Source organism: Suricata suricatta, chromosome 6 (assembly GCF_006229205.1).
Source record: "Suricata suricatta isolate VVHF042 chromosome 6, meerkat_22Aug2017_6uvM2_HiC, whole genome shotgun sequence".
In the NCBI taxonomy this organism is placed as follows: Eukaryota; Metazoa; Chordata; class Mammalia; order Carnivora; family Herpestidae; genus Suricata; species Suricata suricatta.
In genome coordinates this window covers 97943539-97962452 of record NC_043705.1, presented here as the reverse complement: position 1 = coordinate 97962452, position 18914 = coordinate 97943539, and the positions used below count along the sequence as shown (strand labels likewise).

At 36.8% G+C, this 18914-nt stretch overlaps 1 protein-coding gene and 2 long non-coding RNA genes across 4 annotated transcripts in view; 1 reads left to right on the top strand and 2 right to left on the bottom strand.

The window, feature by feature from the left end:
* Positions 1–1450, bottom strand: part of LOC115294882 — a 2462-nt gene extending 1012 nt beyond the window's left edge. The window contains exon 1 of the long non-coding RNA XR_003910202.1: positions 1371–1450. This is a non-coding gene — a long non-coding RNA (uncharacterized LOC115294882). The remainder of the gene's footprint in view (positions 1–1370) is intronic.
* LOC115294881 overlaps positions 1–17394 on the top strand; it is a 25441-nt gene extending 8047 nt beyond the window's left edge. The window contains exons 3-4 of the long non-coding RNA XR_003910201.1: positions 13091–13213; positions 16829–17394. This is a non-coding gene — a long non-coding RNA (uncharacterized LOC115294881). The remainder of the gene's footprint in view (positions 1–13090; positions 13214–16828) is intronic.
* The window catches only part of GABRB2 (gamma-aminobutyric acid type A receptor beta2 subunit), a 238096-nt gene continuing 222648 nt past the window's right edge, over positions 3467–18914 (bottom strand). For both annotated transcript variants that reach the window (XM_029942911.1, XM_029942910.1), the window contains one exon: positions 3467–9509. In XM_029942911.1, the coding sequence (XP_029798771.1) occupies positions 9162–9509 (348 nt within the window). In that variant the 3' untranslated portion in view covers positions 3467–9161. The remainder of the gene's footprint in view (positions 9510–18914) is intronic.

Genomic DNA, 18914 nt, shown 5'->3' with positions numbered 1-18914 from the left:
CCCCAGACTTCATCTCTGAAGTTGTTGACATAGTCAGGAATCTAAATCCATGGCACACTGTAGTGATGGAGCTCCCTTAAGCTTCCACCCTTGTGCTTCCCTTTTCTCTCTCCATTTGTCTCCAGAAAGTTCCTTGCCCCTTCATGACTCTTTGCTCCTCACCAAAAGCCCTCCTTGGGTGGTTTGGTGTGTTGTTCTTAGTCAAGTTCACTACTGCTGAATGGGTCTAGGAAGTGGTGGGGGAGGATAAGGGGCTTCTGAGTCAGAGGATAGGGAAAAGAGACACCCAGCTTCAAAGTGAGTGACTTAAAAGTAGTCAATCACATGTTCACATTGTGAGAGCCTTTGTTGCAATTTTGTATACTTATTTATACTACAAAAAAGTTTCTATATCTTTCGTATTTTGAGAGAGCATAAAAATTGCATTTATAAGGTGTTGGCCTCCAGGAAAGTGAAGAAAAGTGACCTTGTCAAAATATAATAGCATAGAAGCTTGCTCAATCTGCAAATACTCTCATAGATCTTGCAGTATGCTCTTTCTACAGATCTAGAACATCAGGATGGGATTTTTGGCATAAGAAAGATGAATGCTTCAGTGTCTTTCTGACCATACTGTAACTGTTCAAAAAGTAAAAGATTCAGTGTTTGGGGGGTTTCTTGCATTCTAATGTTTATCTGGAAACCCCAAGGTTGCAATCCCTCAAGGCAACAATTGGATAGGGCTTAATAGTAGCTGCCTTTAGGTAGAGCTTGTCCCTCCTAGTTACTTACAGTCCCTGACACTCCCTGTTGTATTGTGCTAAGTATGTAGTACTATTTTACAATTCCTATTAAGCTCTGTATACACATTTGAGTTTCTAAAACTCAATGTGAGATATATTAACCTTCTAGCCAAATTTCAGATCTCGTGTTTGCCTTCTAACTTTCATAACTGAAGCAAGTTATGCCCATTTCCTTTGCACATCTAGTCTTAGAAATAGTATATTGCTGATCTAATATTAAATTCATCCTGATGTTTCTCATACCACTTTCTGGGGTTGAGGGACCAAGGACCCACTAGGTCTCATACGGGAATGTAGTGATGGATCTAACTTCTTAAATGAGGCTATCTAGGAAAAAACACTTTTTTTCTTTTCTACTGAGATGCTCCAGTCTGTTTGATGCTTTCACTGGGATCACAAGAGTCTGTCCTCTGTAGGCATGTCTGGGGCAATGCCAAGGGCTGGTCTCCCAATCTTCATTACACGATTTGTTTTGAGGTCTACCATTTCCTCAAGTCACCATCACTGAAGAGTGTGCGAATCTCTACTTCCATGTAACCAGATATCCTTCTTCCCAATATGAGAGAAATTTACTTTCTCTCTCCTTACCTTCAAAGACATTCATTTTCCTCAGTATTAGTGGGACACCTAAGCATTGTCTCTGAGTATGCCCCAGGAGCATTTCCTTTATTTCCAATAAAAATCTCTGAAGTGAAAAAACAGATATATAAATGAATACTAATGTACTAGCTGGCCGCTAGGACCAAGAAAAAGTACACATCAGAATATGCACAATCAAAACATTGATAGGGACCTATCAAAGAAGCCTATTCATTCTGGGCTTGTCTGGAATTTGTCATTTCATGATTATTCTTTGGTTCCAGTCCATATAGTGGGGTGATACCATGTGGGTAGGGTGGAAGAGAGCTGCACTTTGACGAATGCTCTGTCACATTACACATTATATACATGGGGATAAGAATGTGTTTACATTGTTTTGCTGCTGTCTGCTTTAGGAAATCAAGGATTATGGACTTATTATGCCTATTGATATCCCTGAGAGTTCTTCTTACTAAACTGTTATTATTCTGAGGGTAGAATGGTTTAGAGGGATATTCTGCATAAAAAAATGATATATTTCAGAATTAAAACAAGTCTTAGAAGAGAGCAAGGATATCTAAAGGGTCTTTAGAAGAAATTATAGTAGTTGGAATATGAGTAGGGGAATTTACCCATTATGAATTGATCAGCATTTCTGAGGGAAGATGTTTGGGGCTTTCCCTTTCCAGAGATAAGTTATAGACAATGAATTGCACCAATGGTATAATTTCCTATGGGCTCTCTCACCATCCCCCTACCTACATGAGTTTATGTGTATGTATGCACACACCACCACCACCACCACCACCACCAGTTATTTGAACATGTTCCTGTATTTGAGCGTACTTGTGTTCTCTCTGCTGAGCAGAATACTGAAACTTTGCATGAGGGGTGTCAACTGCAAATGTACATATTTTGCATTTGTAGATTTATACAATTTGCAATTTATAGTGCGAGCTGAGAAGAACTGGTTCTTCACTCATCCTGTAGTTGGGTCTTTTCAGTGGTGTTCATTCATTGATAGCAATAGCTCTTTTAAATTTTGACTTTATTGGACAATTATGTTCTGACAGGCTGCCCCTGTTACAGATAATGTCTATCAGGTGCTGGTTGGACATTCTAAAGTCATGACGGGGGAAAAGCACTAAGCTTATCACCAAATGAGTTCCTGGCCCGAGGAGAGCTGCCACATGATTGAGAGGTGCCAAATAATCCAGTTGGGTGTGGGCTTTTTGTGCTTAACCTATATATTTCCAATACTACTACTAGAAATGGCAGGAGGCAGGCTCTCAGCAAATGTTTTTTGAGAAATAACCAAAATGAATGAGAGTTAAATAAGCCTAGTTGCCCACTTTTAATGATGAAGTAGAAAGAGCTTACAAGGATTTGAAGATGAGACCAACCTGGGTAGGAATCTAAGTTCTTCCAGTCTCACAGGCAAGGCACTCCCTCTTTTTGATCTTGAGCTTCTTTAGCTTGAGGAATATGGTAAAGACTAAATGAGTATTAAATTTGTAAAGAGTTAGCATAATGTCTTCATTAGATATATATTCAATGTTAAATGAATGAATACATAATGTTTAGCATATTTTCATGAATAAAGCCGGTTTTAAAATTTATTCTTAATATAAAATATCTAACCTAAGAAAACATTTAATAATTATTATGAAGTTTTAGATAGAATTTGTGTTATATGTGGGATTATGGTAATGATGACAATTAACAAAAGCAACAACAATACTATCTACTGTTTATATACCACTTACCATGTAAGGTGCTAAGGACTTCTCATGGGTTATTATATTTCATCTTTACAACAGCCCTAGATGGAGGTGCAATTATATCTTTGCTTTACAGATAAGAACACATAGATGGATTAAGTAGCTGCACAAATAACTAGTATGTGACAAGTTTGAGCTCAAACTCAAATCTGCCCAACAGCAGGTCCCAAGTTTGAAGCTTTCCATTGCTTTTCACAAAAGCCAAGATTCTACAATCTAACTCATACTAATAGACTGACTATCTATCTATCATCTATCTATCTATCTATCTATCTATCTATCTATCTATCTATCTATCCTGAACCCAATGAAACCACACACACACATCCTTTTAAGTTTTATTTATATTTCTTAGTTCAAGAATTACACACTAGCCAACATTATTATATATTTACATGCTGAAACTGGCTGTAATAAGTTTAAATTCAAGAAAATAATTCTTATGTGCTACTCATTTATAATCCTCATTTGTTACTATCTCATGTATCCCAGAGATTTTAGTAGTCCTGTTTTTTAGAAAGACATGAAAATAGATGCAATGATATCCACTTGTGTTTTGCATTTTCTAGCCATTGGAAAATGTGCATTATGTGCATATTAAGAAAGGCTACAAGGTAATTAGTAAGGCTGATAATCACTACATTGTGAAGAAACTAGAATATCACTTTTTATAAAAGGACAATTCAGAACTGTGCAGGGACAATATTCATAACAGAACTATTTAAACACCCATGCAAATAAAATTTTAAAAATGCTATGGAATTTAAATCATTTGCAACTTTGTTTGAAATAATTATATTTAAAATGTCCATGGTTGAACTCAAATTACTAAACTGAAAAGATACAAACTGATGGAACCGTCAGCTTGGTTCTGTGGTGCAGACACACTAATGGGCATTAGGTTAGCGGACATTTGACAGGAGAAAGACGTCTGGTTTTGAAAGTTAAAAAAACACTAAGGTTTGTTTGTCATTATACTGGATCATATTTATCACAAAGAACTTTTCAAACCAAATTAAAATCTGATGTCAGAATTTTTGCATATAGCTACAGAAATGTTTCGCTTCAATTTTAAAATAACTAATAGATTTTTAAGGGTGTTGCTGCTGTTTTTTTTCCCTTAAACAATTTCTTTAGGGCAGTATCTTAATTAGCATTCTGTTGGTTCCTTACTAGTTTTTACAGTGTTCCTAGTGTATTTGGAAAATATGTTTTAAACCTTTGGTGTGAAGCAGTCTATTTTTTTTATTTTCCCCTATTTTTCCTTTTTTCTTTCCTTTTTTTGTTTTTTAATAATTCTGGAGTCTTTGGTAAAAAGGAATAATACTATCTAAAGACAAAATGCTATTATTAAAAAAAAGTCTCGTGTGTATTATGTATAATAAATTTCTGGAACAGGTATGAATAATAAGCACTTTTATTCCCTGTAGTGCCATCAATATAAACTTTTACTCTTTTAAAATTGAGATTTAAGTTACAACCTTTGGTGTCTTGAACTCTGACATATAAAAAATCTATCAAGTTATCAATGATCATTTCTGCTTTTCCCATTTCCATTTCTAAGGCTATCTCTGGGTTGTTACGTTGACTACATAAACACTACAGCATTTCCCATAAAGGGGATGAGAGTGGAACTGAGTGAGCGAAAAGTGAGAGTATGTATGTTTGAATTTGTGTGTGTGTGTGTGTGTCTGTGTGTGTGTGTCTGTGTGCTTGCATGTGTATGTGTATATGTGTGTGAGTGTGTGTGCGATAGCAAATTGAAACCCTTCTGTCTGGGATCCCAAACCATTTATGCAAAAGGGTGTTTAAATTACTCTGCTGGGGCACTGCAGTAACTGTACTTAGTAAAAAATAAATAAAAATTAAGAAAAAAATTAAACAATTATTTGTATCTATTGACTATTCATTTACAGCATGTTGAATTATTTACATAATATTATAACACATGAACATAAGCCATAAACAGAATTAGCACGTTGCCTTACCATAAAATACAAATTAGAAGTTAAAAATATTTAAGAAATCTGTTTTAATATTTACACACGCTCAGTGAAAGTTATGGTTGCTCACATTACATGGACTCTGTACACTTAGCAAAATGGCATGACTGCTACAGTTGAGAGTATTTGCCCTAACCAACATGGTGGGGTTTAGTTATTTTTTTTCCCCTCCTTCAAGGAGGCATTTTTTAAATAATTTTCTGTTTTCTTAAGACTTTGTTTTTAAATCACCATTAGACAATGTTATTTGTTTCCTTGAAAAAGAGAGCAAGTAGACAAGCAATGTGAGAACTAGTTTATTCCCGATGTTCTGAGGTACAGTACTATTGTAGTGTCAAACTGTGCAATGGTTTGTAAGAACTGTAGGCATTGATCTGCTGATAGAGAAATGCTCAGTACCCTGTATTACTAGTGTCAATATGTTGATTTGTTGGTTGCCAATTAAAATACTCATACATTGGTTTAATGAAGGAAATAAAACATATTAGCTTATTCCTTTTGTTTTCCAACATATGAATGCATATATATGTATTTATGTTTACATGGATCTATATATACACATATATACATGTAGATATGTTGTAAGACCTGTCGTTGATTGTTTTGCTGTTTTTTTTGTTGTTGAGTATGAATTTAATCATAAGACTGGAACACAGTTACCTATAGAAAATGGAAATTGTGTTAGTTGCCAATTTAATGCAGGTCTTGCTTAAAATGAACATGATTCATTTTCCCACTGCATTCCACCAAACTTTCTCTATGTGTTGTGCTTTTATAAGCTGACAAACTTTTTGTGTTCCTAATACTAGAATGTAAAGTATTTTGGTTCATAAACCATTTTATTATTATTATTATTATTTTTACTTAGCACTGCTTTTGAAGACATGAGAAGAGAGAAGGTCTAGATGGCACTGCTTAAGTATTTTCCCCTGTTATTAAATTGCAGTAGAAAGAATTGTAACATTCCTTATGCAAACACATGATTATGTTGCATGAGTTTTCAATTCTGAAAATGCATTTCATACCTACTAGCAGTCATGTACAATATATATATACAGATTGAGATCAAATATTTCATTTAGACTGTGCATTTTAGAGTCAGAATTTGCCTATGAATTTCACAAAGATGAAAAACACCTTAATTGCTGGCTATCTGGCTGTTTCATAATCAAATCAAAAGAAAAACTATATATATATATGTATAAAGTGATAGTAATACCGTATCAGAATTGCCAAAACACATTTTTGTGGTCCTTAAATTTAACCACTGGATACCAAGTTGACTGATCTTCATAGACTTATGAGATCTAGCACCCTTCCCCAACTCGCCCCCAATATAGTGACTACAGTCCAATTCAACTACAGTAAAAATATAGTTAAAAATAAATTCTACATCTACTGTTGTCTCTGGGCAGGATGAGTCAGTTGTTTCTACCTACACGGTTATTGAATGCCAATATATGGATTTCGTTCTAGGGCATCTGTTTCAAGCTCCCATCTTTCTCCTTTTTCTGGTTTCTTCTTATCTCTGCAAGCAGAAATGAATCCTTGGTCATATGCTTTTCAGGCTCACACTGCAACATTTCTTCTCTCACTTTGATCTAGACTACCATGTTGACTTCCCAGGACATTGAAATTTTGTTGTAACCATAAATGACAATATCAAGGATTTTTATGGCTTTTATGATAATTGCAAATAAGAGCCCACTACTAGGCTTGGGCTCTGAGTTGTCTCTAGAAAAACCTTTCTAGGATGGCATTTTGAAGTTGTGCACCTGAGTTATCGATATGCTCCTTCCTGATGTATGCTACTCAAACTTTAACCCCTGGCAAAAAGGGACAGGCACTTTTATTAGTGTGATGCCCCAAAATAATTGCCTAGGAGAAAGTGTGTCCCTGGAGAAACTTGAGAAATTTCTACTCTGAGCCCATGGGCATGAACTAGGTTGGATTCTGCCCAAAGATCATACTCAGAGGTGTTCAAGTGTATAATCAAAAAATAAAGGCCAGAGTTCCCTTTGCTGGTGAAGGAAAAAAAAAATACCTCCCATCTTGGAGCTTAAAATTTAGAAAGCTAAATGCTAAACCTTTTTTTCCCCCTCTCCTTGTGATAGTTGGAATAGGAGGGCAGCAGGACTCAGTCATATTCCAAGCTGCTGAATTATCAGGGGGAAAAAAACCCATTCATTTTTATCCACAGGAAAATACTGGCCTTGCACACTATGCACAATTAGGGATGTTACTTTGAAAATAAGGGTTTTTAAAAAATAGAAATAGCAAAGTCGTCCTCCAGGAAAACATTCAGTCAAATCAAACTTTAAGGAGAAATTAGCAATTCACTATTTTCTCCAAGAAAAGCAAAATATGGACATCACATTGATAGAAGTAAAATATATTAGCTTATTCTCTTTCCTGTCTCACATGACTGCATACGTCCAATTAGTATAGAAAGAAGCACACTGACATAATTTAAAACTTGAGTAAAAACAATACATCATGCCTGCTGATTAGTTATATATTTTTCTGTAATATCAACTGAGGCTCATAACATTCATCAGGTTACTGTGGCTTTGTGGTTATCCTATTCTACACTACTTTTCATGTTTTCTTTGATTCAGCCAATTGCAACATATACAATGAAAACACCCTTAAAAAGTCAAACCTAACAAATCCACAAACTAACTCTACTTGTGCACATAATCCTTTAAGTATTTTTTGCTATGAAAAATACAAAGGCGAATGTCATTGCACATAAGGAAATGTAGTTCAATCAATCTCTCCAAAGTCTTGCTTTGTCTCCTCAGAATATAATCAGGATTTCAGAAACAAGAAAAGCTGGCAAAGGACCATTAATCCTTTAAAGAAATGAACAAATCCTTCTTTTGAAATACCCTGTTAAATTCAGAAATAAACTTAAGGGAAATATTGTAGAGATGGCTGACATTGTTGGAAAAAATCAACCTGTCTGCTAGCTTTATCTGTGCTCTATATTAGTATATTTGAATGACTCCCAATCTAACCTGCATCTAAGATACTTCTAATTTTGCTAACTTTTCTATTTTGTGATTGTCTTTTGATGAGATAAACTATAAAAATCTCTTTAGGTATGCTGTCAAAGCCTGTGAAGTGGGGGAAAAAATCTCTCTCACTGGACCTTTTGCTGTTATACAAAATATGTATGAACCAGATGTTACGTGAGGCTGGTAAGGGTCATGCTGCTTGCTTGCCTTAATTGTGTTACAACAGTTGTTTCTGGATTTTCCACTCTGCTCTGGATTATTATCTCTTATTTTAACCATCTAGAAATAGCCTTTTAGAAACATTTCTTGGCCACCATGCATGATAATGCTCAGTAGTCCCCCCATTTCTAAATGTCAAAACAGAAGACATCAGAGTTGACTCCCTATGCTCAAGTAGACTGGCCAAATTGGTTACCAAGTCTCTGCCTTCACTCTCCCTATCCTGTTTGAACTATATGAGAACCTTCTAGAATCCAGTGGGAGTTATCTTCCCATGCCACACCATTATCACCTTAAGACAGGGATAGGCCATCCCATCTTCAGGAAGCATGTTTGGATGGCATTGCAGATAATGTTTCATAAACACAGTGCCAGCTCAACAGCATGCCAACCTTAGAAATGAAGATGGGGAGTATCTGGATATGGCCACTTCTCAGCAAAATGACCGGCAATGCTACTGAGCCCTCTAAGAATATCTTCTAAATAACTGCCCTCTATATAGGCTGCATAAGCAGATAAAGTGGAACATTCAGACAATCTTGCCAGCATGTATATAAATCACTTGCATTTTAACTGGAAAACCACAAGGACCTTAGTGTATTCATTACTTAGCAGAAGCAACCCAAATGGTATGAAATGGACCACAGGATAGGCCAGCAACTAAGGTATTTTAGCATCACTTTTGTCCTGGATTGATGTGTTTTCCAAGTCCTACATCAGGCTGTACAACTGGTTTGAGGAGGAATCTTGTCCTTGCTTCCCATGGGAGGCTATGTTTTAGTTCACATAATAAAGCCAATAGACGATGTTGAAGAAGGAAAAAACCACTGGGAAGAATATGCGGGACCACCGATCTATGGCATTCACATCAGTCAAGTCGGGGATGGTGATTTTCAGTTGGGAGGCGCGTCTCCGCAGGCGGCTTTTCTTTTGTGCCACATGTCGCTCCAAGGCATTCCGGCCAAAACTATGCCTGGGTAACCCGGCTTTCCGATATTGGATGCTGGAGGCATCATAGGCCAACATTGTGCTCCTGGGGTCTCCAAGTCCCATCACAGCCTCAGATGTGGCCATTTCATTTTTTATCTCAAGAGTGCTCAGTAAGATGTTCTCATGTGGGTCCATCTGCAAGGGAGAAGAGTCGAATAAATCAGTAAGCCTTTATTGGTGTTAATTATGCAAGGTGCTAGAATATGTGACCTAGGTAATATTTATCAGAGTGGTTAAGAGAAATGGCTCTGAGGTCACCTTATTTATGAAGGAAAACAGACAGATAATGGCTCATCATCTGACTAAACCCAAACCAGTGCATCATTTAGAGCCATGTGAGATCACTGAGGATCATCAGGCTATGAGCTGAGATGAGTGTGCAGTTTGATCAAGGCTAGAGTCTCACCATTTAAGTATCTCATGAATATCTTCTAATGGGTATATTTTTGATGCTCAAAAACCAGAGGCACTCTGACACTTGCAATTCTAAAGATCTTTTAAAAAGCCTTGGAATTACCAAGTTATTTCAAAGTGGCCACTCAGGAGGTGAGGAAGGAAGAGGAACATCCTGGCTGAGTGTGTGGGTTTGGGATCCATGTGTCTGGGTGCACATCCTGGTTTTGCCACTTACTAAGTGAACTTGGGTGAATTCCTAATGTGAATGGTGCCTCCATCACTACCACGTATGTGAGTTTCAGTATCTTCATCTATTAAATGGTATAATAATCTAACCTTAGAGCACTTCTGTAATGAGGTAATGATATAATAGATGTAATAGACTGCTGCTACTACCACTTCCATAATTTCTACTTAGGGCATACAGAGAAATAAAAGGTGTGACATTCTTTAAAGAATTTACAGTTATGATATGAATATATACAAAATTAAACTGTGTTAGGTAAGAAATAGTACTAAGGGATTAATTACTGAGTTGTGCTCATGATAATAACCTGATTATAGATGAATTCATGATAAAATTAGAACTAAAACCAGTAGATAACATTTATTAAGCACTTGCTACATATGCCACAAACCTTTATATATATATGGAGTTTACCTTTAAATATGGTGGAGTTTGGTCATATATAACTTCACTATTAATTATGTTTCTTAACACCCACAGTTATAAGATATCACCTTAAATTTGCAATATCAGTATAAATAGAAGAGTTTTGAACAATAGAAATTCAGGCATCGTGTGGCTTGCCAAAATGCAACAGAATTCAGAACAATGGACTTGAAAATTAACAGTTAGGCAAAACTGTGCATGGTAGAGGGTTAAGTGGGGTGAGGGACTGACTTGAGAAGGAAGAGAAAGAGGCAGGATTCAAGAAGAGAGTTAGCTCAGAGTTGGCTGTAATAAGCTAAATTCTGGGCCCAGGGAGTAGAAGGGTGGCCTGTAGATATGGTATCCTCTGTTATCTCTTGGATGATTTTAGCTTCTTGGCAAAGCTAAAAGTAAAGAATGAATACTGACACCATGATACCCAAATATTAAATGACTATGATAATGTTTTTTGTTTTATTAAGAAGGGAAGATTTGTGTCTTATTTTATTTTTTTTAATTTTTTATTTATTTATTTTTTTTTAGAAAGAGACAGCATGAGCAGGGGAAGGTCAGAGAGACAGGGAGACACAGAATCTGAAGACAGGCTCCAGGCTCTGAGCTAGCTGTCAGCACAGAACCCGATGCGGGGCTCGAACCCACGGACCGTGAGATCATGACCTGAGCTGAAGTCGAATGCCTAACTGACTGAGCCACCCAGGCGCCACTGTGTCTTATTTTTAAGAGCCCTCAACTGCTACAGATAATAAGACCTAGTTGTAACACATTATTATTCATAACAGAATATACTTATTTTGATGGAGACTCAGGATATGCCAATTGCCAGTAAAGTTTTTGAAATATAAAATAAAAGAAAAATGGTCAATAGTAGATACTGATGATATATGGAAGGAAGGGATATAACCAAACATTTAATTGGGAGATAAAAGGTCTCAGCTTCATGAATTATGCAAAAGGCAAAAAGAAGTTTGCTAAGATTATATATTAACAATGAGCTTTCAAATGTGGTTTGATGACCCTGTATTGTAAATTAAAACCTAAAATATTTTGGGAAATAGAAGCTATAAAATGTGCTAGAACCTAGTAATTGACCAATTAATCCCTGCCCATTGATTAGATTTTCTTTAGGTTTGGTATATGATATTTTGCTTAATGGACATAATAAATAAATATATTCTTAATATTAATTTTTAAAGTTTATAAGATTTGGAAATGAAACTGAATGAATGTAAAAACACTTCTCTCAAGGAAGGGCCAGGTAATGGCTTTAGTGATGGATTCAATGGCCCTAGGGAAGAAAACAAATGTTTAATGTCACATATCATGCACCAGGGCTTTGGAGAAACTGTCTCACTGAATGCTCATGACCATCTTTTAGAAAAGGAATTCATTCCTAGGTTATAAGCGAAGGAATCACCAAATGTTACAAAGTCACACAGTTACTAAGTGGCGGAGTTTGGTCATTAAAGCGCAAAGCTTGGGAGAGAGAAGTGTGACTTTACAACACTCAAGGAAAGTGAAGCTGATGGAAGTGGGGAACATAGCACTTCTCATTATTTCAGACAGTGTTCGTATTTTCTGTCTGCTCTGGGTTGTTCGCTCTTTTAACTACCTAGAAAATAACTGCTTAGCAAAATTCCTTTGACCACTATGCATGACAGTTATTCAGGAGTCTCCCCCTCTCTAAGCACCAGTATATTTGCTGTCCTCTTGAGCAATTATATTAAGGAAGGTTTTGAATATACATCAGACTTGGCTGAGGTAGGAATACAAATCAATAATCACAAGCATTATAAAAATAATGGGGGCAGTGGACTCTTATTATGGAAACTTGTTCTAAGTTGCATAATTTGTATGATTTTAGTGGGTTTCTGTTTTGTTATTTATGAAACTCAAGATTTATTAGATAATTCTTAAAGCTTTATGATCTATTTTTTAATAAAATGTGTACAAGATGTATCTATTGGACACTGGCGTGTCTCTGGCATTGTCCCAGGTAGCACAGCCACAATGGTGAGGAAGACGACACTGCTTCGGGTCCCCATGGCAATAACCACCTCCAGAAAGAATTCTGGACTTGGAGTCAAAAGACTGGAGTTCTGGGTGCTCTGTTTGTTATTTCTGACCTTGGAAAAGTGACTTAATCTATCTCAAGCTAGTTTTCTTCAACTGTTAAGAATAACGTTTTGGGAGATTAACTGAGCAGGCAGGAAGAACTTGGGAAACAGAAGTGCTATGCAAGGTGATTGTCAGGACAGGCCACAAACGCAGTGGGAAACACACAGGTGCTAGCGGGCTGGGGAAACACAGGAAATAGCTATGCCTAAAAAAAGTATGCTGCCCTCGCAGTGGATGTGGAATAGAAGTGAGTAATGAGCTTTCTGTAGGTGAACCTAATCATCTTGGCCCTACTGGAGATCTAATCAGACTGAAGTGGGGGAGTGGTTGCGGTAGGTAAGGCAGCTTGGACATCTGCATCAGCTTATAAGGTCTGACTCCTCAGTGTGGTGCTATATGAGGATACTTGAACCCTGAAATTTGACTGCCTGTAGAGTATCAGTTAAGGTCATCAATAGTCAAAGAATAAATTAACTTCAATTAAAATACAAAATAATGAAAAGGAAAACAACATTGTTTTTTTTTTTTCCAGAAAACTCTTATCCTTAACCAAAGAGCTGTAAAGTGGAGAGGTATTAAGTACAACCACCTTCATTTCCAATTTATTTCCCAGTTAACGGTGACATGGAGGAGGCAGCTAGAGCCAGTATCTGCGGTAAGCCCTGAGACACTCCTCTGATTACCCCACCTTGTCCGTCCTTGGAGGGCCAGTTTTCTCATGTCCTCCATAAAGCCTCCCGATAATGCCAACCTTGTTTACTTGCCTCCTTAGAAATGAACTGCATCCCTCCCCTGACACCAAACCGCAGTATCCTTTTGATTACTTAACCTGCTCTGGAATGATCAGTTCTGAGGATTTTTTGTTTGCTTGCTTGTTTGTTTTGAATAGTAGCCTGATCAACACCTGAAAACTGTGTCTGTTTTCTATTAGAAGTGGAAATATAGTGCAGTGTTTCCAAATTCTAATTGTGGACTCAGATAAGCCACATTTTGATTCTGGGTTGAACCCCCCACCAGCTTTGATTCCATCGGCAAATCAAGCTCTCTGAGTTCATTTTTCTTATATGTAAAATAAGGGAAATGTTAAATAAGACAGCACATGCAAACCACTTAGCCCAGTTTTGCACATTGCAAGCACTCAAAAAAATAATAACTGATCTTGCTTTTTAAAAGGCAATACATATTCGTTAAATGCATACAGTGGCTCTTCCATGGCTATTTTTTAAAAAATGCCATGGACTATATAAGTAAACCAGAGCTTTGAATTCATCAGATTATTTAATTTTGCTTTGATTAATGACTTCTGTAAAGTGCTGAGAACAATGTTTCGTATAAAAAACCATGCTTTTGTTATACTACATAATACATTTATTAAATATAGTACTTAAGTCTAGACTGAGATACTTCTGGATGTTGAGGTGAGATGAGTAGAAGCTGCCTTTCACTCACAGGTGGAGAGGGAACATGATATTCATGGGTTCACAGATCTACCAGCTATCCTCTTGACTGCCAAGGAAAACAGCCCTGAGGCCAGGGTAAAAGAGAGAGAGGTCTCATTGCTAATGTGGCAGAGTAAGAAAAGTGCCTGGCTTCTCTTTCCTCATGGCTTTACAACATTCTACCATAATGCTTGTCATTATGATTGTCTGTTTAATATTTGGCTGCCCCAACAGGCTATACTTCCTGGGAAAGGAGAAGCCAAGTCTATCTCTTCCACTGTTGTATCTCCAAGCACTTGGCATGGTATCTGGCACATAGTAGGGGCTCAATAAGTAATGCTGATTGGATGGAGTTTATTTGGTAACCCTTAGTAATCCAATGTCTCGGTGAGTCATCAGTAAAATAGATTTAATTTTGAGGCACCAGTCTGAAGACTGGAACTGCCTGGGGTTGCCCCCTGAGTTCCTTTCTCACTCAAGGTGTTCTCCCTCTATTTATACAGGTCTCTTGCTAGAACAGTATGCTCAGGTACCCGAAATTTGGAAGGAGTATTTCCCTTAGTGTCCTGGCTATTTACATGATGGATGCCCCATTCCTGCCTTGGACAAGGGAGCTTAGTGAGTAGTAACTAGAAGCCAGGACTAATCATTTTATATATTGACATCATACAGTTATCCCAGTGGCCCTGTGGGGCAGGTACTAAGCTCATGTTTAGAAAATAAAGCACAGAGAAATTAAGAAACCTAACAAAAGTTCATGCAGTGAATATGTGTTAGAGAAGGATTAGAATCTGGTCTTAGTTGACTGTGTCACGCTGAGGCCCAGCAGCAGCCCCGCAGCCCCTGTGTACTCTAGCTCACGGAAGAGGACCTTCTCAGTGAATGGTAGCCCTCTGGAAGCTTGCAAAATTTTCCTTAATAAGGAATGAGTAAGAGAGTCTAACTTTAAATATGTCACTAAATATGACAGCTGATATAAAATCCTATTAACCTCAAATGCTTTCACCTAAGTACAGTAGATATCTGTGGTTTGACAGTTCACCAGCCCTACCAGTGAGAGTTTTTATCTAGGAACCTCTTCTTAGTATTTCCTTGGTTTGGTGGATTGTATGTATAGTCTGTTTCAGTGGTTTCCTAACATTCATCAGAATTCCTTGGAAACCCTGTTAAAACATAGAGATCTTGGGGCCCTACTCCCAGGGTTTTTGAATCAGTAAGATTGGAAGAAGGCTCAATGATCTGCATTTCTAACAAGCTCCTGGGTTAGAAATCACCGACTTCCAGGTGATGCTGGGCTGCGAGACTGGGCTTCACACTTGGAAAACTATCAGTCTATTAGATAGTAGCAAAGGGCATGTCTTGAAATAAAGAAGCAGAGACCTTGAGACACAATGAAAAAGCTGAAGTTTCGACCAGAGTCCACACCACAAGCTAAAAAGTAGCTTTCATAGAGAGAAAATGTATGTGACCTCCATTTATTACTTTCTGGAGATAGGCACTATATTAAAGCCTTTACATAGTTGTAATATTTAATCTTGACAGTAACCCTATGAGAAAGTTATTTCTAATATTCTCATTTTAAAAATGAGGAGATGGAGAATTCTAGATAATTATTGATCTACCCAGAGTTGCACAGTTGGTATGTAATGTACTGGCACTAAATCTGTCTGTTCCAAGGTTCCTACTTCTAATCCTCAAACAACACAACTGCATATCTTGAGACTTTCTTCAATTATGAGTTCTGTCTTGAAATTCCATCTCTGTATAAGGGTTTACCTAGGAGAAGGTATTTCTGAAAATGAAAGGAATAGCAAGTGTCATGTGGATTTAGCTTTGGATTTGAAAATTTGGTCTCCACCTCAACCTTCCCCTGCTTGCCCAAGTGAATTTCCTACTTGTCTTTTTCTTCACTTGAACAGTGAGACACAGGAGAAAACACTAACCTGTCCTTTTATTGATTAGGATATTAACAAAATATAGCTTCCCTCTTAACCGGAAAGATCATGTAGGAATCTCTATTTCTCTGGGAAATATAACAAAATATTTATTAAATTTTCATGTCTTGGCATTTTTAGTAACAAACACCCATGAGAAATTTGTTGATAGTAGTTAAAACAAGAAAGAGAAGGAAGCAAAAGTAAATGAAGGGAAAGAGAAGGAAGAGATAGACTAGTGAATAAACTGTCATTCTCTGCAGTTAAATTGCCTTTGCAAAAGTCAAGCTGAAGGCCTTGCTTTAATCCAAGCATCTATACTATTTGCTTTATAGTCTTGAACTTTAACTTACAGGTGTCCATTCCTGACAATGAATGTTTTTGGAGAGGTCCTATTGAACAGGCCAATACAAATAAAGAAAGTTTCATGTTTCCCATTTGACAATACATCTTAGAATTATGCTTTGTCTGGGATTATTTCACTTATCAATCAAGAATTAAATACTGAAATTTTGGGAAACAGACTGATTTATTTACTCCAGCATTCCAGAGACTCCTATGAATGATTCTCTGTGAATAAGGCAGTTTGCACACTGCTTTGTTGGGTAGGAGGATGGACTTCTCTTTGACTTATTTCCCAGACTGACCTGTCTGCTGATGGTTCAAATAGGAGTAAATTCATGTTAAACATTTGTATTAAGAGCTTTTCTTTTCCTTTTTCCCATTCCTAATCCCAACATTTTTTCCATCAAGAAATGAACAGGCTTTGGTTAACAGAGCTCCATTTTGCTTAAAAGGTATCACATTAAACAATGACGGATGGATCTTATTTTTACATAATTTGTTAATTCTGGATCTAGTTTAAGATTTCTTGCTCCTTTTCTGCACCTTTCCCAGTGACAGGTATATGCTCTGGAGGAAGATCCTTGTCCAAGAAAACAAATCACATCCCTCAGTGACCCAGCAAGATCACATGCTTATCCTGGGAACTGAAAATGGGGCGAGTTTAAATCCCACTTCGCCACTCATATCATCAAGAAAAGAGTGAGAAATTGCAAAAACTCAGAAATCCTAACTCTTCAATTTCCAATTACTGTGACTAGTATTAGGTAGGAGATCTTGTTTTATCTTCCATGAAATGACATCGTGACCTGGGTAACTTGAAATGCTAAGGTAATGAACTGTTAACCACCTGGGAATATCCAAAGCACTCTTTCTAAAGGAAAAACACTCAGAAATGACCTAACATGCATTTGGTATTTTAAGAGGTGAAAAAAAGTTCACCCAACCAGAACATGAAATATTCTAGGAGAGCAAGAAAATGGCAATGTCTTTGTCAAATGCCTCCACTAAAATAAATAGGGGAACAGTAACCAAATATGGAGTTTAGATCTAGAACATAAATACAAGAGAACGCTGTTGAAATACCCAGGTGGTTGTAGAAGGGTGGCCATTTTAAATAAAAACTAGTAGAAAAAAAAAAGGGCTGAGATTTCTACTCTATCCTTTTTAAATTTTTTATTCTGTAATAAAGTGTTTGAAGTCTTATAACCATATTAATAGGAGTTTGTACAATCAGTATTTTGAAAACAACCCATCCCCTTGAAATCCAGAAATTTGTAAGTAGCTTAAATTTTATTAAGTGGTAACATAATCACTTAAATTTATGTTTGCAGAGTCAAATCTTGCACTTTTTCTACCAAATATTTTCATATGAGGTGAAATACTTATAGTAAAGACATAGGTGGCTCTACTTATTGCTGTTTTGATTTTCAATTTTTACATTCTCATAGGTAGGTGACATGAATGTGCATCTCAAAGTTTGCTTAGTAAACTGATTCATTGCTAAGGAAATCCTACTCTGTAGTCATCACAATGTGGAAAGATTCTGCTTCAAACACACACACACACACACACACACACACACACACACACACACACACACTTATCTGGCCAAATGGGCGAATCAAGTAAGTTCAGTAGGTTTTAGGTTATATTTTAAGTGATAAGGAAATAAGAAGTGTATCTCAGGAGTAAACTGAGAAAGATATGATTTTTCTCATAGCCAAGGCTGAGATAGGCTTTTATAAAAATTATAATTAATACAGGATCACTAGTCAGAGGACCTTCAGCAAGCATGAGCCATCAGATGAACTAATGCTTGTGCTCTTTTCGCTCCTTCTCTTGTGGGTCCCTGCCCCTCTCAATACCTATGAGAAGAGTGGAAGGAACACTGACTTCAGCAGTGAGATTCAGTTCTAGCCTTGGATTGTTCTGGGCCTTGGTGTTCTTGCTCAAGAAAGTCCCCGTCAGTTGAGGACAACCTTTACTAACCCCGTCTACCAGGGGTTAATCCTCTGGCTATTACCAACTGAGCCCTCCTTTCCCCCATGATGGCAAACATGTAAGCAGGGACTGTATCCTACTGCGTATGTGTTCCTAATGCTGACTGCTACAGTTGGTACAAAGAAAGAAGTCAAAATAAAACCTGCTAAATGGAATTAGAGGATTAGATTAAGTCTAGGATCACACATTCAAATCTGGCTAGGAGATCATATAAAAAAAAGTATGAAGCCGGTGTAACGGAGAATAGGAAGAAGTTGGCCCTGTAGTGAACTAGACTAAGAAATAGAGGGTGGCCTGAAGGACATTTAAATCAAAATTTTAAATATCACTATTGTCGTCAAAATCACATCTAAGGGTTCAGCCTACAGGCTGCTACATCAGTCATTTTATTTTATTTTTTTATATTTATTTTATTTTATTTTATTTTTTTCTAGAAAACTAGCAATTGTTTTATTTCATAACCTAGGTAGAGGGGTTAAGGGTGTTTGCTTGATTATGATTATGATTTTATTTTTTTAATATAACACAATTTATTTTTTAACATATGCAATTATTTTCCATCATTTACAATACAGTAGTTACAATTACACTCCAAACAGAAAAGCAAAGTAAAAAATCAAAACCCCAACTTCTATTT